Genomic DNA, 23,863 nt, shown 5'->3' with positions numbered 1-23,863 from the left:
CACGGGTTCTGACACCGAGCCCCTTATCACATACTCTCCCTCTACCCATGCCCCCATTCTCTCTCCAAGAATGAAAGAGAAAGAAAAAAAGAAAAAGAACAAAGAAAACTTCGTGGGACGCTATTTCTGCCAGACCTTATTCTACACACATAAGAGAATGATAATGAGCACTATGCTGAGACACTGTTTTGGAAAGAGAGGGAAACTGTGGTATCAGCACAAGGGTAGACAACGACTGACAGTGGCCACTGAGGGGTGGGCCCCATCAGCAGTCACCTTCACGGGAGACAAGGCAGCCTTGTGTATCAGCATGGCCCCTCGGCAACTGGAAGGCAGGGGCTCCCCAGGTTCCACTGACACCCTGGACATTCTATTCAGTTAGTGCTGGTGCAGACCAGTAGCTGGCATTCTGGGTGCTCCCTCGGTCATTCCGGCTGGAGTCGGAGATACGAGCAGTGACTTTGGCTCCCACCTCTGGCATCTTGAACCTTGGTTGTCTCTCAAGTACTGTGGGCTGTTGCTCCAATTGTTCCCAACAGTAAGTAAAGGATTCCTGTAACCTCACCCCTCAGTCCTGATTAAACCAACTTGGTGCCACTGGTTTTTAACCCACCGTGGGTCTGGGTTTCTTTTTTTCGGTCCCCAGTTCTACCTCTTCTGCCACGGGTCGCCATGGCAGCCCATCCTGGCCCTCTGTCCGAGGCAGGGGCAGAAAGCAGCCTCCAGGAAGTCAACTGGCAGCTTCGGTCACAGCTGGAAAAAACCAGCCAGGACTTCCTAGACCTCAAGGAAAAATTCCTTGTATCCGAAGCAACGGCCTACTCCCTGGCCAACCAACTGCGGAAATACAGTAAGTCCTGCCAAGTCTTGGTCCCCAAAGCCATAGCTCTGTGTTCTCCTTCTGAGAAATGCAAAGCCTCTCCAGATGCTCTCTCCCCCATTTCCGGTGACAACACAAATTTCATTCTGACCACAGTCCGTGAAAGGTGAAGTGGGAATTTGCCCTCTGTTTGCTGAGGATGGGAAAACCAAAGACAAGTATGTTAGCATCCTCCCCAGGTTAGCAGTGACCTATACGGTGGCTTAGAGTTTCCATCCCAGTTCTTGACTCCTGGGGCAGACCCAGAGATGACTGGTCTTGTGAGGACCCTGTCTGTCCTGTAGCAGTCCTTCATCTCAGTTACCATATACTAAGGAACTCCATCAGGTCTAGGCTCTCGGATGTCCCACGGGCAAAGCACCGAGCTGGCTGCACTGAGGAAATATGCTGATGGTCAAGGCAGCACCGGGGTCATGGGGAGGAGGGAGGACTACAGAAGTGACACTACGTGCTGTCAAGGAGAAGGAAGTGGGGTCTGCCTTCCCCGAAACTGCGGTATCCATGAGGGACGCCATCCACACAGGGACTCCCCAGGTGAGAGGGATCCCGTGCTTATGCTTTTCCCTTCCAAGCCCACGGAGGCCATCTGAAGCCCGGTGGTAAGGCTGGCAGCATTTGGGGGAACATAAGACAATCTGTGCGACCTCCTCTCTCAACCCCCTGAGCTGGAGAACCTTCAGTGACATGCCAAAGTTAGCAGGCCCAGGCCGAGGCCACCAGATGCTTGGCCAAGTGAGAATGAGGGTGAGAGGGGGACACCAGCCCCAGACACCGCCCAAGCCACTGGGTGCACTAGGCCCTCTCCCACAGGAAGGCTGAATTGGGGAGCTCAGCTGCCTGTTCATGAGGACGGGGCTTCAGAGACAGAAGGAACCCAGAGATCGGGACACGCGCACAACCCAATGACGGGAAGGAGTCCTGAGGCTGAATTTTTGCCATTTGCTCACACTTTGCCTTCCATACAGAAGGGAATTAAAAACAACTGAGGCGGCAAAAAGAATGAATTGAAACCTGCTCTTTAGGAAAGTGAAGAGATGATGACCTTTCATGGAAGGACAAGCCAAGTTTTGTCTACAACTTTCCTGATAAACCTAACTGATAACCTAACTGAGGGAAGCCAGTTGTGAAGATGATGAAAACAGTTACCACCCAAGAGCTTGGGGTGGAGGTAACACAGGAGAGGGATGAAGAGCATGGGCTCTGGGTCAGTCCGCCTGGACTCAAATCCCTGCTGCCTAATCTTCCTGTGCCTCATTTTCCCTATCTCTTAGACTACTACCGTCCTGCGGTCTACTTCTCTCAGTCACAATGAATACTGAGGAAATTCTCGTACAGCTCTCATAGCAAAGCCTGGAAGCATGTAAACTCTGTTCATAATTCTACTGCTTCTACTTCCATAAATGTGATTAGGATTTGGCCATGTTCCTTTCACATCTCTCTGGGTTCCTGCCTTCTAGTGTACACTGCTGTATCTGGCTGACGCTTTACCGTTGAGACACTTGTGCAGTATAGAAATCCCAGCTCAGGGAATGCCTGTTGGGCCTGGCATCTGGGGGCTTTACTTAAGGTCCCTCCTTAGTGTTCAATGAAGAGGCAGCGAGGCTTGCTAGTGTGGCCAAGACTGCGGCTGGTGTAGGGGGATACGAATTCTGACTCTGCCAAATACCAGTTAATCATGGAGTGGAGCTCCTCTCTCTATCTCGGGACTGCTCTTTCCTGGCCTCAAAAACGGGGAGTGATCCAGTGTCTAGCAGTTGGGACACTCCGCAATGAGGCGTGGAGCTCCCAGCACACGGCCCGGTTGCCAGGTTCTATTTGCCCTAGGGTGCAGCCTGCCTCCTCCGTTGAAAGCAGCGGGCATAACAGCATATCCAGCTTTCCACTGAGGCAGGCATCTCTGTTTCTCAGAGTGTGAAAAGTCGAGCGACCTCATCAAATCCGTGCTCGGGGAGAAGGTGCTGTGTGAGAAAGGCAAGCGGGCAGACACGTTGCCTGAGAAGCTCAGGTAAGGAGGGCCCTGTGTGGGAGGCTGGAGGGATGCTGTGGGCCCCTCTGACTGGTGGCAGCAACAAGTCTGGGCCCAGAGAAGGGCAGAAACCGTCATGGCAGGCACATTATACACACATATCTAAGACGATTTAGACCACAGTGATTGGTAAACGATGGACTCCAGTGACTCAGAGCCTCATTCTCTCTTTTTTTAAAAAAGGAATTCAATCTGAGGGGTTTGAAGTGGCGAAGGGGTGGGAGGTTGGGGTACCAGGTGGTGGGTATTAAAGAGGGCACAGATTGCATGGAGCACTGGGTGTGGTGAAAAAATAATGAAGACTGTTAGGCTAAAAAATAAATTAAAAATTAAAAACTTTTTAAAAAAGGATATCAACATCACCAAATTCAAGGGGCAAGGGACCATTTGTGACCTTTGGCACAGTGAGCACATGAACAATCTTACGAGACCAACACTTGCTTTACCTTTCACATGGTCAGCCCTGGCTGACGACAGCCTGCCATCCTCTCTTCCCACAAATGCTGTCTTTTGGACCCTGCCATTCTCCTGGCACACCAGTTAACACCAGCCAAACTGTCCATGCTTCTGGGTCTGGCACTATGTCCATTCACAGCACGCTGCCCCCTAGGGAGTTTTCCAGGGAAATGCGTGTGCCCCAAGTGAGCAGCTGAAGGGGCATGTCTCTGAAGCGTGCTCTGGAGGTCAGGAGGAAAGATACACGGGATGTCCAGGGCATGAACAGGAGCACACTCTGATCCAGAGGAAGGCTGGATTAACCTTCTCCTTTCTCTGCCACAGACACGTCACCACACAGGCCAGAATCCAGCTTTGAGGGCTCATTGGGAAATTCTGCTAGAAATCTCTATGAAAGCTCTTATCTATTGTTCACACCTTTGCATTTTAGAACATTTTAGAACATTTTAGAACATTCTCTGTGTTCTCCCAACTTAGGCTATGTCATCTGCTGATTCAAGATCAGGCGAAAGAACTGACCCGCTTATATAAGAAGCTGCGGGAAGGGGAAGACGTTTCCCAGCTGCTCGTTCAGCACCTGGAAGCCCTCCTCATCCATGATGGCGCTGAGCATTCCCAAGGGCAGGGCTTGCGAGGGCAACTGGCTGAGGGACGCAGGCTGGCCAAGTGCCTTGCCCAAAAGCTCAGCCCAGGTGAGACAGCCACAGACCCCTGACTGCACTGTGCTGCTCCGAGTCCCTGGGCTGCCAAGAGACGCCCCGCCTGCCCTCACACTCTTGGCAGCGGCTGTCCTGGGTTCCCCATCGCACGTGGGGCCCTGAGAGGACCAGGACTGGGAGGTGGTAGCAGAGAGGAGCAATGCTCGGGGAGGGCACATTGCCCTGGTCCACCTGTCTGCTGCCTCCCTGAGGGGACACAGCCTTTCGGGTAGGAGGAAGCATCGGCCAGTGTTAGAGCCCGGAAAGGGGAATGTGACAGGAGGGATCCCTGATAGCGTGCAAGGATCCCTGCAGAAGTGGGAGCTTCCCAGACTCAGCCCGGTCTGTATTAAGCCTAGGGGAGAGAGTGAGTTTTCCTTTCTCCATAGCTGTTCCCTCATGTGGCATGTACTTCAAACAAACTTGTTGCCACTGTAGTCACCAGATGGGAAAATTACTGAACGCACTTCACACATAAAAGAAAGGCCCTGACAGTGTGGAGTTGGATGAGGTACTGGATGCAGTAGGACTTGGAGGTGGGAACCCAGTTGAGACTGGAACACTTTTCATAGACAGAGTCCCCTTGAAGACACCAAAGCCCACATGGCTATCCATGAAATCCCCGGCGGAGGGATGGGGGACAGGGGGTGGTCCTGTCATGAAGACAAGGAAGAGGCTCCGTGTGACAGCCGTGAATGCACAGAGTCTGTGCGTGCGGTGGGACTGGGGGCACGCTGCACGACACGATTTGCCGAAGTCAAGATTGACCCTGGACGAGCATCCCCTGATATGGACAACAAGAGACAGTAGAAATAGTTGCCCAGGTTCAGTGGTGCTGATCCTCCAAATCAGAGACACCTTTCTGGTGGATCAGAAACCCAGGTCACAGCAATTCCTAATGACACTGCCCTCAACTCAGAAGACTCTCTAGTTGTACAAAGTCACTTCTGTCTCTCGGGCCATTGGAGCCGCAGGGCTTAGAGCAGTGATGTGGGAAATAGCTGAAGGGACAATTCTGGATTTCTTTACAGAAAATTACGACCACGAGGGGGACGACGACGACAACGATGACGAAGAAGAAGAAGCAGGAGAAGAAGAAACAACACTGACTATCGTACAGTGTATGTTTCTCTGAAGCAAGGCAGGATCCTGAAACTTCCCTACCCCATACACAGCCCGTTTCTTTGCAGCTTGGAAGATTATTCTGGTTTGATGCTGGATAGATTTCATTCATTCCTTTAATCTCAATGGCTGATTCCGTTAAACCACTGACCTACAGCATTTCAGGTGGAAAAAGCCTAAATACCGCAACAACCCTCTAGGAAGCAGCCAGGGACTTCCCCCACAATCTCAGGGAAGAAGAATCAGTTTGTTGTTTGCACAGACTCAAGACAGGATGCTGTGAGGATGGCCTGGCACGTCAGGGACATTTGTCGAATGACTCAAGACAGCAATCCCAGTGACAGGGCCCTACCTAAGCTCTGTGGGATGATTTGTCTCACGCTTGCCTGTAATTACGCTGCTTGTAGTTCTGCCCTGGGCTACATGGGACATAGGAGTGGGCATCTGTGAAGGGGAATCTTCTAACTGTAACTCCTCTTTGTTTATTTGCAGACAACCAAATGGATCAGGAGGGGCTGAAAGGCCAGGACTCCGTTGCCCCTAGGTAATTTTGAATACTTAGGGGCTATGAATTCCAAAGTGGCAACCAGGGAAAAGCAGAAAGAGCTCCATAGAGAGAGCTCTCTTACCCATTGGGTCAATGAGAAATGATCCGTTTTCACCACGTTTTCGGTCTTCATTGTGTTACTTGGATTGCTCCCAGTTTCTGAAGTACTTCTCTAGTTGAGGAACCTGAAGTCAGAACTAATACGTCAGAGGGTTCACTGTCCTCACTCATTCTCCACTTTGTGCTCTAGACAGACCTGCATGTCTACTTTCTGCCTGTTCGATTTAGCATGATGACATGAGTGCATAGCATGAAAATATCATAGCCACGAGACAACATCCTCTATCACGCCACAATATTGAGAGAAAGAGGCCTTTGCGGCCCGAGGTCCCGGGGACGGCCTCCTAACCCCCGGAGCAGCCGCCGCTTGGCCACTACGTGCCGAACTCAAAGCCATTTGAATGAAGGGTTGGGAAAGCCGCCATGCTGGGACTCTGTACGTAGTGAGTCATGGCTGGATGGCACAGAGATCATTCAGTCTCTTCACAAGTTTGGTGGCTTGTATAGCGAGCACTTATAGTCCTTCCTATCTGCTACCCCTGTGACAATCACACCTTGTCGCACAAACACAAGAAGATTTCTCTCTCTCTTTCATGGCTCAACCTCTCTGCTTTCCGGACCACTCCCTTCTGCTTTCTGTCAAAGCCAGACAGGACATAGCATTCAGATCCCTCTGAGGTTAATGTTCAGTTTTCCCCACCCTGCAGGCTCACCACACAGCTGCTAGAGCAGGACACCTCACGGGATACTCCGGATGAACGCTACCTGACATACTCAGTGCTTCCTGACATGTCTGACTCCTACTGGCCTTACAGGAGCTCCGCCATCTTCTCACCGGAGAACCCACAAGTCTGTTCCTCTCTGCAAGTGGCCAGTGAGTACTCCATTGTCAAGGTGATAAAGCTCCAACTGAACACGACTCCCACACAGATCACCTATTCTTTGTACCCCGGACCTCTGCTGTACCCAGAGAGGTCATCCCTGTGGGCAGGCCCGGGAGAGACATACTGCCCTTAGCTGGGCTCTAGAACTGAGTTTTAAGCCCAGACATCAGGTGGGTCTGGGGACGTTGCTCTCTTCCTACTCCCAGGGCATGCCCATGTCTCCCTGGCTTCTCCATTGGGTCCCAGGGCCCACGTCAGGCACCACACACTCAAATCACGTCAGCAAGAGGACAAGATAAGGTATCTGTCAGACCTCAATTGGATGAAATTTCTTTTCTCATCTTTAATAACCTGTCCATTTCACATCTGAGCCAGGTCCTTGAGGAACCCAAGCCTGAAGCAGTCAATTGCCATTCTTGTCCAAGGTTAACTAGTTTTGCTCTTCTCAGCCCCATTCTCTAGTCCTTTAGGATGGCTTGCCTTCCAAAACGGTTCTCCGAAAACCCACCACAAGCACTTCCACTGATACCTTGTTCGTGTGTTTCCAGAAGCACAGCTGAGCCTTAGCATTCCCCCCAACCCCACATGAACTGGGGCAACATTCTGTGCAGCCCCAAAGACTCACATGAAGTTGAGGGTTTGTAGTTGCCTTCCATCTCTTCAGGCTCAGTGTAAAAGTGCCACGAAGGCTTCCGCAACTCAGCCTCTGATGAGAGAGGCTGAATACTGCAGTACTCCTTGTAGGACAGAGGGGGGCTTACTTCCCAGAATCTGTGAGGACAGAGAAGTTAAAGTGTGTACACCGATTTCTGACGGAGGAAACTGTCATGATGATCTCGTACACAATGGCACAGTCTCCGAAATCCAGGCAGTAACCACAAGGGAATGCAGGAGGGCACCTTCCAATATTACTTTCACTAAATCTGTCCCCACATTATGCATACCTGAGTACCTGGATTGCATCAGACACTGGATTACTAATGGAAAGAGAGGGATCTTATTACTCACTGGTGCTGACTGTATTTCTTTCCAGAATATCAACTGAATCATGAGGAGGAAGAAGGCCAAGACCCTCTATGCCCCAGGTAACTCTGAAAAAACTTGGCTTCTTTTAGGGGTGAATTGAAGGACTGTATTTCAAGGAACAATTAGAAACTGACAAACCTATCTCTTTCATCCCTCCTCCAATCACAAACCATCTCCTTGAACCACGACGTGTGTCTTCCCTGTGTTACACGTCTCCGTTCATTAATGGACTCCTCCATTTCAGTCACCTGCAGTCACTTGACCTGCATGAATTGACTAGTCAGTGGGATTCTCAACATTGCCCTCTTCTCTTCTTTTACTAAATCCACAGAGAGAGGCAGAGCTGTGTCTCCCTCCTCGGTCTTACCACATTGAGGATACACTGTAGAAAAAGAATACCTAGGAAACATATCACGTCACGTCACATCACAGTAGTTAGAGAAAGAGGCACTGAGGTCACGAGATCGCTCGAGGCTGAGGATGCATTTGAAAAGGCATCCTGGGTTCACTAGGTCCCTGAAGGTAACAGCCACAAAATTTATGCAAAAGTGTCGAAGCCACCTTTCAAACGCTCGATGCATACTCTGAGCCACGACTTCTATTCTACCATCCTTCAGTTTGTTACTCAGAAGCTTAGATCTGTAGCCTCTACCCTGAGACCCTTCTGTTGTCTGGCTATATGTACATCCCCCTAGCAGCCAAACCCTGCCCCTGAAACAGGAGGGTAGTTTCTGCGGGGAGGCGTTCCTTTCTCACGACTCTACTACTCGGCCTCCCATTAACAGCGGTAGGATACTGGGGTGTCTCCTTTCCTTGATTTCACGGTCAGATCTCCCAACCCTCCCAGGCCCACCAGAAAGCTTCCAGAGGTGGAAGAGCAGGACGCCCAAGGAGACTCACTGGATGAATGCTATCTGACTTACTCAGCCCTTCTTGACCTGGCTGACCTGCAAGGGACCTCTACGAGGGCTGGCATAAACTCATTCGACGACATGGACAACTCTTCTGCTCTGGCAGTAGCTAGTGAGTCCACCATGGTGCAGCTGACAAAGCTCCAAATCGACCACCAGGCCGACCCACTAGGTTTGCTATCCCAGCCTCCGCTTATGCTGACAGGTGTCACCGCTGTGTAGGAGCCCGGTAGACATGGGGATAAGAGTCAGGCTCTGGGATACCCTTTTCAGCAAAGACCTCAGCTGAGAAATGCACCTGCCCTTTGATCCTCATCCCAGGCCCTGCTTAGGGCTTCTGACAGAAGTGAGGACATTGCAATCAAGGCAGATGTGACAACTCACACTCCCTTCGGCTGCGTAAGCTGAGGTGTCTGTCTTCGTTCCTCATTTCCATTAAATGTCTCTCCTCATCTGCCACGCTCTCCTTTTCACTCCCATACAATGTCGCTTGAATTGTCGGGCCCATCCTGAGATGCCGTCAGCCTTGCCTAGGTCTTGGGATTTATCCTTTCCCTGGTTTGACTGCTCTCATCCCCACTGTGTGTGTGCTCTGTGTGGCCGTCTTCACGGAGTCAACGTCGCTGTATGCGGCCATCAACACCTCTGCCATCAGCTGGCTTACATGCTTCCTGCGAGTGAAGCGGAGCCTGGGCTTTGCCTCTCCCTGTGCTCGGCTCCTATGTGTGTGGAGCGCAAAGGATTGTACACAAAAGATTCCGTTCGGCTTGTGGGTTTGCAGATTTGATCCGTCAGTCTGGTCTCTGTCTAAATGACCTTAAACAATCACACCTAGAGTATCTCATGGGGTGAGGTAATGAGAGAAGTTTGCAATAAGGCTTTAGAATCGAGGGAGGCTGTTCCCCAGTACCTGTAGGAAAACACATGTGTCACTCCGTACAGAGACACTTTGTCTGTGGCCTGACCACTACGGGGAGCTCGGGCCCGAAGGCTGCGGAAAGCACACTGTGGCAAATTCCCAAGACACTCCCCGAGGCCTCCTGGAGGACTTCTTCCATGCCTTCCTCTGCCCCGCTAAGGATTATTCTCCCCATATGGTAGTTGTAGTAGATGCTTGGTTTTAATGTACAAGTGGTGATCTGTGCAAAGTGACTGGCCCTGTCTGTCTACTTTTCTAGGAAGTCCTAATGATCTCTTTGAGGAAGAGGACCAAGACACCCTAGGCCCCAGGTAATTCTGAAGAACCTTGGCTTCGTTCAGTGGTGAATTGAAGGACTATTTCAAGGAACAAATAGAAACTAACAAACCTATCACTTTCATCCCTTCTCCAAACACAAACCCTCTCCTTGAACCATGATGTGTGTCTTCCGTGAGTTACACGTCTCCTTTCCTTTTGGACTCCTCCATTTCAGTCACCTGCAGTCACTTGACATGCCTGAATTGACTAGTCAGTGGGATTCTCAGCATTGCCCTCTTCTCTTCTTTCACTAAACCCACAGAGAGAGGCAGAGCTGTGTCTCCCTCCGCGGTCTTACCGCATTAAGGATACACTGTAGAAAAAGAATACCTAGGAAACATGTCACGTCACGTCATACCACGTCACCGTACTTAGAGAAAGAGGCACTGAGGACACGAGATCACTCCAGGCTGAGCATGCCTTTGAAAAGGCATCCTGTGTTCACTAGGTCCCTAAAGGTAACAGCCACAGAATTTATGCAAAAGTGTCGAAGCCACCTTTAAAATGGTCAATGTATACTCTGAGCCTCGACTTCTATTCCACCATGGTTCAGAGTTTGATGCTCAGAAGCTTAGATCTGTCGCCTCCACCCTGAGATCCTTCTGTTCTCTGGCCATCTATACTTCCCCCTAGCACCCATACTCTGTCCCTGAAACAGCAGGGTAGTTTCTGCGGTGAGTAGTGGCTGTGCTCCTTTCTTATGAATCTACTTCTCGGCCTCCCATCTGAAAGAGTAGTTTTATGGGGTGTCTCCTTTTCTTGTTTTCATGTTCTGATCTCCCCACCCTCCCAGGCCCAGTCTGTGTCTGCCAGAGGTGGAAGAGCAGGGTCCCGCATGGGACTCCCGGGATCAATGCTATTTGACTCACTCAGCCTTTCGTGACCTGGCTGACCTGCATGGGACCTCTACGAGGGCTGACAGAAACTCCTTCGATGATATGGACAGTTCTTCTGCTCTGGAAGTAGCTAGTGAGTCCTCCGTTGTCAAGCTGAGAAAGCTCCAACTCGACGCCCTCGCTGACCCCTTATGTTTGCTATTCCAACCTCTGCTTACGCTGAGATGTGTCATTGCTGTGTAGGAGTTGGGTAGATATAGGGATCGCAGTCAGGCTCTAGGCCAGTCTTTAGAGCACAGATATCACGTGAGGCACAGACCCGCCCTTCATTCCTCATCCCAGGCTCTGCTTATGTCTTCTGATATACGTTAGGACATTGGAGTCAAGGTAGACGTCACAACCCACACTCATTTGTGATGCAACGCCGCAGGTGTCTTTGCTCCTGATTTCCATTAACTGTCTCTCCTCATCTCCAGGGCTCTCGTTTTTATACCCATACAATGGACCTTATTTTTTTTGTCCCTTTTCAAAGATGCTGTCAGCTTTACCTGCATCTTTGGCTTTGTCGTTTCCCTGGTTTCACTGCTCTGATTCAGTGAGTCATCACAGCCGTATCAGGACATCCACACCTCTGCCATCAGCTTGCTTGAATGGTTCCCTGAGCAAGGCTGAGCCCGGCCATTCCCCCTCCCCATGCATGGCTCCCACGTCTGTGTACTCGAAGGAATTGTACACACAAGATTCCTCTTGATTTGAGGGTTTGTAGATTCAATCCATCCGTCTGGTCTCTGTGTCTAAATGCCTTTCAACCATCACACCTAGAGCATCTCATGAGATAAGGTAAGGTGAGAAGGACGCAGTACGTTTTTAAAACTCAGACAAGCTCTCCCCCCAGAATCCATGGTAAAACACACGTTTCACTCTACACAGACTCTTTCCATGTGGCCCCACCACATCAGGGAGCTCGTGCCCGAGGCCTAAGGAAAGCAAACCGTGACACATTACCAAGGCACTCCCGGAGGCCTCCTGGAGGGTTTCTCTCACACTACCCTCTGCCCCATTAAGGAAAATTATGCCCGAGTGTTAGCTGCAGCGGATATTTTATTTTAACGTACCGATGCCATTCCGTTTAATGTGACTGGCCCTGTCTCTCTTTAGTTGTAGAAAATCACAATGATCTTTTGGAGGTAGAAGACCAAGACCCGATATGCCCCAGGTAACTCTGAAGATTCATGGGCTTTAATTCAATGGTGATATCTGGTGATCTAGGCAAATCTAAAAATTGCTAAATATGCCTCTCTCACCCATTCTCACATGCACAAAACGGGCCATTAGCTATGGTTTCTGCTTTTCTGGGGGCACTACTATAAGCCCCTTTCTCAATCCCTCCCAAGCCTGGAGTCTGCAGTCCCCTGATGCAAGTATAGTAAACACACTGGACTTCTTGCCTTCTCACGGTCACGCTTTGATCCAAATCAGGCCGAAGATGCCATCTACCTCTGCTGCTTTTGCATTAGGACGTGGGTAGGAATTCATGGCAAGACAACTGTTTAGAAAAAAAATAAAATTCGTGGGACACACAAGCATTCTAGGAATCTCCAATGCTGCCATAGCCTGGGGTGGTCTTGCTCCTTTCTGCAAATTTCAACAAGACGTAGGCCAAAGTGCTGGTGCTGCTTTTCTTGTTTTCTGAGTGTGCTGTTTGTTTTGGGACGGTGGTGCACTGGGGGGGTTCAGACTCTCTTCCTTTAAACTCCCATTTTGGCCATGCTCTGACCACCTCTTGCTCTGGTTCCCTCTCTCCTTCCCTGATCTATCCCTGCTTCATCCACACCCTTCCCCAGAGGGAGGCAGAATGGCTCCTCTCCCCTGATGGGGACTTCCCGTTTGTTCTCTGTGACCACACCCTCCTCCCCGCTGCCCTAAACCACTGGGACTCCATGTTGACTCAGCCTTCCTGTTGCATCTCCAGTCCTCCCTGTAACTCGAGGCTCTGCACGGAGCTGCCCGTGGTAGAAGAGAATGACGTCCCACAGGACTCCCTGGATGAATGTCATTTGACTTCTTCAATTGGCCATCACCTGCCAGACACCTGGAGGCCTTGTACAAGTGCCTCATCCACACGTGACAAGGAGGAAACCTTCGAGGGTCTGGATGTAGATGGTAAGTAACCCCATTGTGAGGGGCACAAACTTCCTGGGAAGGGAGGGTCCCAGGAAGCCTGTCTTCTCTGTATACAACAACATAAATAGGCTGAGAGATGCAGCCCTGCCAACAGGCCCTGTAGACCCATACTGGTTTGAATATGCTCTTGGATTTTATTTTCAAAACACTGGGACACCCGGGGGTTAAGCCTCCAGCTCTTGATCTGCGCTCAGGTCCTCCTCTCAGGGTTCTGAGTTCAAGCCCCACGTTCTGATCCACACTGGATGTGGAGCCTACTTCAAAAGAAAAGGCATCATGTGGGTCAGACAAGTTCCCTTTCCTTCTGTCCCACACTATCCTGTGTCACCTGCCCCCTCACAAGCAGCAGGCTGTTGGGACCAAGTAAGGTGAGAGAGGAGAAATGGAGAGAAAGGGACAAAAACTCAGCCACGCTATCTCACCTGGAGGTATCTTTGTAACAGGCCTCTTATTTCCAAGAAGAGACTTTTTAGACCCAAGAAATTCTATGGCCACTTGTACGTCCTGTGTATCTTCTTGCAAGCTCTCTGGTCTCCACACTGCTATGCGGCTGCTCCCTATGGGCAGCGTCTGTGCTGTTTCTGCTGAGCTCAAATTTCATTCTCCCCGGGTGTTGGTCTTCCTCTGGAGCATTTACATGGAAGATCCTGAGCACCCAGTCCTGTCTGTCCCCTGTCCCATGGATTCAGTGAAGCCAAAGCTCTAGTCCCGCTTTTCCTCCCCCGTGGATGGTGGGCTTTTCCCCCTCTGTGCAGCATCAGTGATATTTTCCCAGCTTGGATACGGTTTCTGTCACGTGTCCACTCTTGGTGGCATAATGCCCTCTAAATGAGCAGCAACCTGTGCACCTTACGTGGCTACGGGCATCATTCAGGGGCAAAGCAAAGAGTTGTTTCCCTCTCCAGGATCTTCAGAAACGTGGAGCCTGCTGAGTGTGACCCCCTTCCGGCCACGCTCACACAGGTGCGCAGGCCAAAATCCACTTCCCGTCTCTTCCCGCTCAGGCTATTTTCTGGACTTCCCTTCTGGGAGAAAAATTGGCCCTGTTAGGAGACTTTCTCTGCTGAACAAAACATGTGCTAGGGCCAGCAAGGAGTCCATGATGTTCCTTATTGGATCAATATGGTACAGTGAAACTGCCGAAGAAATGTTTTGTCCCTCAACTTTACGTGGACAGTAACAGCCTTTCCGCCCTAGGACTACCTTCTCCCAAGTTTCCCCGTCCTCCCCGAGGGCCAAAGAGACCAGGCATCCTCAGCATTACAGCAAGTTGGGAGGCACAAATGAAACACACGGTTATTTAGCATTCTCCAAGGGGCAATAGAATACAGACGGAAGGGCAGACAGAAATTGCAGATGAGAAGCTTCAAAAGGCTTCAGAGCTGGGAAAAGGCCCCATAAGTTGGCCCGTGCTACCTTTCCGCAACTCCCTCTTCTAGGGGTACCTGAAGCCTCGAGGCTGAACTTCTTCCCCTGTTCTTTATTGCCACTACACATGGACAACTCCTTCTCCCAAGCCCTGAGAACTCTCCAGGAACTTCTCTCTAGGCTCTCACACCAAGGTTACTATGAACAGAATGACAGGCATGAGCTACTGGGCCCATCTGAAGGCCCTGCGGAGTCAGGGGGAGATTTTCACCTCAGGGACTCTGCAGCCTAGTCACCGGCCAACACAGCATCCATAGGCTCAGAGACAATGGGGACATCTCCTTCATAGCCATGATGCCTGCCTTTGTACCTGCTCCCAGGGTGGTATCACAGAGGGGCGGGGGCATCAGACATGGGTGTTCTGAGAGCACTCAGCTAAGGAGCCCTGGGATGGATCCCACTGAAATCTCTTTTCGCTTCAGCTCCGATGCAGTCTCCCTGTCACCAAGGGCCATCCAGGGGAAACTTGACATTCCCAAGAGCACAGGTGCAAAGTTCCGGGGCACAGACACAGCCAAGCACCCCGGTGGCTGATTCCCTGCAACTGCAGCTGGACCAGCATTTGGACCGTGGTGACAACAGAGCCAGACTCAGCCTCTCCTCTGCCATCGGGAGCCTGGGCACCAACATGGGTTGTGGGGACCAACCGCCACTGCTCCGAGGTGAGAGGGAAGGTGACTAGGAAGCTCTAGACCCTCTGTTGGTCATCACAGACTTGTGGCTACAGGTAGCAATGGGATGAGGTTGAGCCCCCACGATGCTGCAATACAGCAAGGTGACCAAGAGCCTGGTGTTCAGTATCAGCTCTGAACCAGGTACTGGCCTTGCCACTTCCTGGCTGTATAACTGGCCAACTTCCGCCTCTTCTCATGCATTTTCCCTTCAGTCCGCTTACTGAAAACCACAAAAAATGGGGTCTCCGTTTCATTGTTCTTGGGAACATGAAATACAATTCATAGGGGCCCTGATGCAACAAAATTGCATGACAATATGTATGAATTTGTCACATCAAATCCTCAGATGCCTGTGGGGTTTCAACTCTTGGAAATGGTGTCAGGGCATTGTTTCATGTGGGGAAGAGCAGTTTTAGGCAGATCTACTATCGCCGGACCCCATCCTGCCTGCCTTTCTCAGAAAGGCTCATGCGCCCAGTTTTCTCTCCTTCAGCATCGTCAAGCCCATCTGCCCTGTTCGGTGCTCACAGACACTGTAGAAATACTGGCCTCGCAACACCGCGTACTACTGATTTTTGTTTTTTCCTTTTCTAAGCTGAGAAGGGTCCACTTTACCCCATGAAGTATACATGTCACTCTCTCTTCGGGTCCTCCATCTAGTCCATCTGCTCCCTTCATCTCCGGGGCCTCATGCCCAGCCTCCTGCTCATCAGGATCCACCTCTACTCAGATGTCCTGAAGACTGAGCGTTTCCACCCTCCTCTGCATCCTGTCTTCCTTCCCCACCAGCACTCAGAGTCCCTTCCTGGAGCCTGGGGTGCCTTGGGGCTCCTCGGTCAGGAGCTGACCTCCCTGAGAATTGAGGAGATGCCGTTCCCAGGGGGAGGCCACATCAGTAGCAGCACTGTGGCACCAGGGAGGGCCCTGGAGAAAGAGCTCAGGGAGTGCTCGGGGAAGCCCAGCGTGGACCAGGGCCTTAGAACTCACCCTCCTTACGGTCTTCTCCCTGCGGCCTGTCACTTCTCCTTGGCGCCCACCATCCAGCCCCGACCCGCTGGCCCCCTCCCTCTCTCTGTGACTCACCTCCCATGGAGGCCTGAGCAAGAAGAAAAGCTCCATGCCAGCTCCTTGGTCCGCTCTGCTTATAATAACAAAAATGCCTCAGACAGGCTGACTTCTTAACAACAGAAATCGGTATCTCACCGTTCCGGAGGCGCGCCAGAACCACAATCAAACAGGGACACATTCGGGGCCTGGTGACACTGCCTTCCTGGCTCAGAGGTGGCTGCCTTCTGGCTCTGTCCTCACAGTGCAGAGAGGCGACGGAACCCTGTGAGGTCTCTCTTATAGGGCGTGAATCCCTACTAGGGGAGGAGCTGCCTCCCAAAGGCTCACCCCATCATACCATCACACTGGGGGATTAGGTTTCATCCTATCAGCTGGGGGTGAATACACAATTACACGCTGGGGCAGATGCTTTTACTCTAACTTGTTCCCACCGACTCCCACATGGAACATGTCCATGGTCTCCTGTTTCTCACCACTGCTTTTCTCGTTCTTTTGGATTCCGTGTCTTTTCTTTTACTCGATGCAGCTGAGCAGAGCGGGGGTAGAATGCTCTGGTCCTGTCCGCAAATCCCTCATTAATCACTGACTCCCTTATACATACATATATACATACAGACACAGACATTTCTACCTTAGGTCACACACATGTTGTCTATTCGGTGTGTATATTATACGTAGTGCACAGGTATGAAACGCTGGCCATGTTGATGCATGTTCTATGCATTCCCCAGCGTGCTCTTCCCTGGTTGACCCCGAAAGGCTTCCCTGCAACCTAGACTTTTCTGTGCTCTACAGTCTCTTCTCGACAAGAGTACAGCCTCTTTCCAGCACGATTTCCTTGTGTGTGGAAACTTCTCTTTCCCAGAACTGTTTCTTTTTACCGATCGTTTCTCGTGCTTTCACTTTTGTCCATTGGGAACCTGTTGGCCTCCTGGCCCAGTGAGCCTTACTTGAGTATGAGAGAGAGAGCCAAAACCGGAAGTAATCAAACTGTGTCCACGGCCCTGTGATCTGTCAGATGGCCTTTCTCATTCTGGCCACTGTCCTTCTTTGACATCAATGTAGGTGGAGGTCCAGAAAGATCATGAATCACAGCGGATCCTGTCGATGTGCTTTTCCTTGCAGAACTGGCTTTGGATGCTTCCATGTGCATGAAGAACCCTCCCAAGCCGGAGCGTGATGCTGGTGAGGACTCGAGGGACAGACAGCATGGCTGTCAAATCCATGGCCACATGAAAGCCCTCCGTGTCATGAAACAGAAGATTCCCAAGAGAATACTGCAGTTTGGCCAGTGGAGACTGGCATGCAGATTCCCTGGTCTTCAAGCTTAGGGCCCAGAGGTAATCATGTCTTTGGCCCTTGGGGCATGGACTCCTACTGTTCTCCTGCTGATTAGAGCTCCACCCCCCCAACACCCCCGACCAAACACACACTGTCTCTTCACTTGCTCTCCCTCCTTCGGCCATTCCCACAGCTGGTGCTTCCCCGGTTTCGCATGGGGTCTGCCACCCTGCCGGCCCTTGGTCTCCATCACCGGGATGCAGCTCAACTCTGCTGTGTTCCTGCCGGGGCTGTCCTGGGATTCCCTCTCCCCTCTCCCCACGCCCATGGCGAAGCAGGCCCCATGGCCCTCCTCAGCAGAGCAGCATTATTACACCCATCAAACACTTAGAGCTCTGCCAGAAACCACACGCTTTCTTGGCTTCCTTGCCCTCCTTCCCTGCTTCTCCAATTCCAAGCCTCCTCCTCCCAGGTCCGAGGTCTCAATGAGTCACTGGCAGAAGCACTCTCCTCTTGGGACGATCAGGAAATCTGAGCTAGGTGGACACAGAACCCTCACCTGGGACCCAGCTGGTGTCAAGCTTCTCCTCAGCCCCTGTAATACACGATACAATGAGGAAGGAATATTGCCTGGAAACCCAGTGTCTAAAACATGATCCCTTCCCTGATCGAGGTTGAGGAATTTCAGGTTTCTTGCTTCCTGTGGCAATCAAAACCATGGTTCACAAAGTCACTACGAGGACTTCCCAGCTCCCCGACAGGTCCACGACAGATTGAAAGAAAATAATCCTATGGTGTCATTATACAACATCTCAGGAAACAACCTCAGGACTCCTTCTCCTATCTATCCATTTGCAGGCCCATCAGAACACCCCTGGAATCCATGAGAGGCTCTACGCTTATGGAAAGTTGGGGAAAGAAGGGATGAGAATCTAGAAAGCAAACATGAATCCTTCTCCATGTGCGCTTTACACTTTGCTGAAGCTTATACCTACTCAGACTATTCCTACAAATGCCCCAAGGTCTATCCTGTGTGAGATAACATTCACAGACCCTTGTTGTCCCTGAGGGAAAATGAAGTGTCCCTGATAACACCCAGGCTGTCCTTTGTGAATTCCCCTTGGGGTTTCTCCTCCCCGGGCTCTTCCCTCAGCACCTTTGGGCTTGTTCCTGGGAGGCCAAAAGTGACCAACAGTATCTACTGCCTGCCCACACCTGCAGATCAGGGGCTGTCCTCTCCCTCCCCACCACAGGTTTGCACAGGGCCTGAGCCTGGCTTTCAGCCCAGGCTTTTCAGTCACAGGTCACATGGCTTTCAGGGGTCCTTAGCCCCTGGGGCCACAGCTCCTCCTCTGCACAGGGCAGAAAAGAAGTTGGAGATACTCATAGGCCCCTGTGGGCTCTCCCAATCTAGGACTCATTCCAAAGCCTGGCCTCCTTTTCAGAAGACTGGGACAAGGGTGAAAAGGGGATGTGTTTGGCTGCCACGGGTCCCCTGCTTCCTGCAGCAGCCTGTCTCGGAACGCGCGTGGTGCGTGCTAGGTGCCCACCTCCCCGGGAGGCGTCGGCAAGCCATCACTTGGCTTCTGATGGAAGCGCTCAAGGGGGAAGTGGCTGCAGAGGAGGAGGTAGTTGGGATCTGGCAAAAGCTCACAGCAGCTTTGAGCTGGGACATCACTAGCCCCCTGCTGGGGGAGCGCAGGGGCCCCTGCATCCTCCAACACAGGCTGCCTATCGGTTTCGTGAAGGTATGACTTCTGACTTGGGGCTCTCAACTCCCCCTCTGCCTGGGTGCAGATCCCCCTGCAGCTACTCCTCTGGAGAGGCCTTCTGCTTACTCCTGGCCTCTGTCACCTGGCCGCCACCCCTCCAGGCTCAGCCACCAGTAGCATCTGAACAAGACTCACATTTGATTTCTCTCACTCTTCCTCTTCAGATGCCAAAGACTGCAGAAACTAAGAAAAGAGAGGCCTGTGTGAATGAAAACCCCATCCTGAAACTTCATCCTAAAACCCCTTCTTTTTCCACTGGATGAAAGAAAATCTAAAGCAGCACATCAAGTTAAAGCCCAAAGAGAGCACGCGAGAGACACTTTGCTGAGAATCCACATCACAATCCCAAGCCATTCTCAATGATTTTTACTGCAAGAGACCCATTGGAGGAGAGAGTTTCTTGCCCTTCATCTCCAGTTGTGATAAACTCCTCAGGAGACCAATGCCTGCCTACATCACACCCCCGTTTCCAGAGACCTTCAGTCTTGCTGCTCTCAATTCCATCCTGCAGAGAACCAGAGTCAGCAGCACCACGGGAAGAGGCCACATGTCACACTGGACATTCTGGGCCACCAACTGGGCTATGCCAGAAGCACACAGCATTGACTACACCGTGTTCTTCCTGGAGACGTTCAGCCTGAATTTGAGCACGAGGGAGTTATCAGACACCTTCAGGATGTGGACCATTGAACCAGATGACCGGTCTGTCTTTCTTCACAAATCCCTGTCACCACAAATAAGAGACAGCAACATGGAGGAGAGATAGGTTGGGTTCCAAAGGATGACAAGAATGTGTTGCTGTATTTTCTTACTCCTTCAGAACCCAAAATATCTCCTCACCGTTCGGTGGCTGTCTCCGGTGGTGGTGACATTTCCTTGTTTGTAGGGGACAGGCCACATGTCTAGCTTAATGGCCTACATTCTGAAGTTGTCTGATCAGTTCCTCCTGATTAAATTCAGCCTGTGCCTTGGGCCAGGACACTCCATGGTTAATGCTGCATGTGTCCCGGCTAGCCTACCCGGAGACCAAGAAGGTCCAGTGTGCCCATCACCACTCCTGTGAGAGCAGCTTTGGTTGCATTGCTATAGAGTACCTATCAGATTGATCTGTTCACAGCAAGACACATGCTTTGCTTTCTGAAATTGGGAATCTGGTACGTGGTGGACCCTGAGGATGGGTGACGAGCCTCTCCTCTTAACCACTTTCTCTTACATGTTGCCATCTTTTACTGCTCCCTGTGGTATCTCCTAACCCTATCTGTGTTTCTACATTGGAAGAATTCTGACGTTTGGATATCTATACAATGTGTATTGGATGGCACTGCACTGTGGAAAAGAACATTCTGTCCCCCTTCTATGTCATTAAAGTTTTTGGTTCGGACAACCACTATGAACTGGTGGGTTATTGACATTGGATGCTCTAAGCTCTCCCTATCATGGTGATTTGGAGGATCGGGACACATGCTCATGGAAATGTGCTTGGTTCTCATCATCACAGTTATACTGAGTCTCCATCACCTTTAGGCTCTACGTACCCTACCAGGAGGACATGTTTCTGTGTTTAGCTCTCTGTGGTATTTCTTTTCTTTTCTGCATGTGCACCTGTGCACCTATAGGCCTGTCTGCTGTTTAGGAAGGTCGTATACGTAGGGCTGAGCATTACACCGAAAGTCCATGGACATGTTGGTTCCCTATGAGCTTGCCAAACTTCTCCCCTTCAGTTTGTCAGTGTGAAGGGATCTCTCGACATCAAACTTTTGACATTATTGTATTTTCCCTTTCCTTCTGTAACAACCTGACCTGGTATACTACTGTTTCCGCCCAGTGAAACAGATGTTATTTACATCCTATTTTTCCCACCTACTCCACTCCCAGAGTTGTGTCGTACAAATGCCAGTAAGTCTATTCAACAGTGACCAGCTGTTTGAAAGTCAAAGTCTCCTCTGTCATCTCTCATCCGGGGAAGTTCACTTCAAAGGACTCCTAGTGAGGGAATGAGGACTCCGTGAGGGTTGCATATTCAATACTCTTTCTCTACTGCCTGCATACGAGGACATCCTCACTGAATAGAAAGTACTTGCACCACCAGTTTTACGGAGTGTTGAAAGTAAGAGTGCCATACCAGGGAAATACAAACCACACCACGGTGAGATACCACCTCACATCAGTCGGAATGCCTACAGGTAACAACTCAGGAAACAACAGATTGTGGCAAGAGTACAGCGAAAGGGGAACCCTCTGACACTCTCGGTGCCCATGCAAACTGGTGCAGCCACTCTAGAAAACAGTACAGAGGTTCCTCAAGAACTTAACATCCCTGACTCCTAGATGACCCCTCTATGTGTACGTTGCTTTCCTTGCTCTTCTGATTATGTCATAGGGACCACGTTTCACTGGCATCGAGTCCCACATCAGACTCCCTGCTCAGTGGGGAGCTTGCTACCGCTTCTTCGACTCCTCCCCATTTATACTCTCTATCTCAAAGAAGCAGGTAAAATCTTAAACAAACAAACAAAAAACAAGCAACAGAAACAACCAATGAGATATGCACTCACCCCCGTCAGAATGGCTAAAACCCAAAACATAAGAAACAACAAGTGTGGGCAAGGCTGCGGAGAAAAGGGAACCCTCTTGCCCTAGTGCTGGGCACACAAACCGGGGGAGCCATTGTGGACGATGTATGGAGGTTCCTCAAGAACATAAGAACAGAACCCCCCTACGATCCAACAGTCCTACTACGGGATATTTACTCTCAGAAATACATAAGCACTAGTAAGCACGAATACATGCATAACCAAATACTGCAAAGAGCCCAGATGTCCGTCCATAGATGACCGGTGAAGACAATGCGGTATATTTATACCACGGAATATTACTCAGACATAGAAAAGAATAAAATCTTGCCCTTTGAAATGAGACAGGGGCATCTAGAGTATATTGTACTAAGTCAATTAAGTCTGTCCAAGATAGCTCAATACCGTAGGATTCCACTTGTATGTGGAACTAAGAAACAAAATATATAAGCAGAGCAAAAGAAAAGGGCGCCAGACAAACCAAGAAACAGACTCTTAACTAGGGACAACAAACTGGTGGTAGCCAGAGGGGAGGGGGACCAGGGAATCGGGGAATGCAGAGGGCGTCAAGGAGTGCACTTGTGCGAATAAGCACTGAGCAATGTATGGAAATGTTCAATCACCACATTCTACTCTTGAAACATATGTTAACACTGTAAGATAACTATACTGAAATTCAAGTTTCAGAAAGGTAAAAACAAGTTTCAGAAGATGGAGCACTGCTTGATAGATTCCTTTGACTTGACCTCATGCCATTCACCTGGCGGCCTGTTTGTAATCAAACATGGAAACTGCGCAAAGATTAAATGGGGTCAGATGGGCCAGGTCTCCTTCCATTGCAGAGTCCTCCTCCTTTTCTCCTCTGGCGGAGAGACTCGACTGAAAAGATCCTCGTTCTGCTATTCCCACTTTGCTGTTTTAGAGGAACGTTATATGACTCAGTGTTCCCTACTCATATACTCATCACTGTATCAGAACAGCCTCAGAGAGTTTGTACGAATGCAACCTCGTCCTTTTGGTTTCTAGCAATTCTGATTCAGTGGGCTGACGTGGGGTCTGGAATCTTCTTATTAAAGTCCGGTGTTTGGTCAGTTTGGAAACTCCCTGAGATCATGCACATCCCTTAGAGTTCTTGAGACGCATGATTTCCTACATATTAGCACTTCTAGTCTTCACAGTCCACTTGTTCATGGGAGCTTTCCTTTTTCCTGGTTCGCAGATGAAGAAACAAAGGCACACGGAGGACCCAGTTCCCCTGTGATTGGCCCCAGAACCCCTTGCTATGGGGGCTGGAGGCAGGTCTCAGGGAGAGTCCTCTTCTAAGCCAAACCCCACGCCCCCATTTGCCAATTCGTGCCTATACCTTTCTGCAAAGGTGCTTTCTTTACCTAGACCTCATTCCTGCCCGAAACCTCCGGGAAAAATTCCATCACAACGGGCTAAGAGCATCATGTTGTCAACACTGGCTACTGACGTGAGACCCTGTGCTTGAAAATTATACTTTGGGGCACCTGGGTGGCTCAGGCAGTTGGGTATCTGACGTGGCCTCGGGTCATGAGCCCAGGGTCCTGGGATCGAGTCATATGTCGGGCTCCCCGCTCAGGGCGAAGCCTGCTTCTCCCTCTGCCTGCATCTCTCCCTGCCTGTGATTGCTTGCTCTCTCTCTTTATCTCCAACAAATAAAAAATAAAATCTTTAACAAAAAAAAAAAACATTTACTTTTACTTCTCCAACTACCATCGATATATAGTGCTAAGTAGGTTTTAATGTTAACATATTATTAAGTAGATGTTCATTCATTCCAGTCACATTTAGTAAAAGTCTTTGGTTATCCTGGTCAAGTGTACCAGTGACTTTATTTTAAAAAATCAAAAGCTTCTGCACAGCAAAGGAAACAGTCAACAAAACAAAGAGGCAACCCACGGAATGGGAGACGATATTTGCAAATGACAGTACAGACAAAAGGTTGATATCCAGGATCTATAATGAACTCCTCAAACTCAACACACACGAAACAGGCAAACATATCAAAACATGGGCAGAAGATATGAACAGACACTTCTCTAATCAAGACATACAAATGGCTATCACACTCATGAAAAAATGTTCATCATCACTAGCCCTCGGGGAGATTCAAGTTAAAACCACATTGAGATATCACCTTACACCAGTTAGAATGGCCAAAATTAACAAAACAGGA

General features: G+C 50.2%; 1 protein-coding gene across 1 annotated transcript; it reads left to right on the top strand.

Annotated features, from left to right (window-relative positions):
* The first annotated feature begins 193 nt into the window (after positions 1 to 193).
* Positions 194 to 20,508, top strand: LOC101685761 (neuroblastoma breakpoint family member 6-like). Its single transcript, XM_045081987.1, has 13 exons — positions 194 to 538; positions 647 to 850; positions 2,789 to 2,885; positions 3,813 to 4,054; positions 5,092 to 5,181; positions 5,675 to 5,726; positions 6,497 to 6,663; positions 7,707 to 7,758; positions 8,547 to 8,826; positions 12,342 to 12,846; positions 14,718 to 14,957; positions 17,163 to 17,377; positions 19,255 to 20,508. The coding sequence occupies exons 2-12, from the start codon at positions 673 to 675 to the stop codon at positions 17,366 to 17,368; spliced, it is 2,109 nt and encodes a 702-aa protein (XP_044937922.1). The 5' UTR covers positions 194 to 538; positions 647 to 672; the 3' UTR covers positions 17,369 to 17,377; positions 19,255 to 20,508.
* Positions 20,509 to 23,863: the final 3,355 nt, after the last annotated feature.

This window comes from Mustela putorius, unplaced genomic scaffold (genome assembly GCF_011764305.1).
Source record: "Mustela putorius furo isolate JIRA1106 unplaced genomic scaffold, ASM1176430v1.1 tig00000585_pilon_pilon_pilon, whole genome shotgun sequence".
Lineage (NCBI taxonomy): Eukaryota > Metazoa > Chordata > Mammalia > Carnivora > Mustelidae > Mustela > Mustela putorius.
The sequence above is the reverse complement of the archived record's forward strand: the minus strand, read 5'-3'. Positions and strand labels throughout refer to the sequence as shown.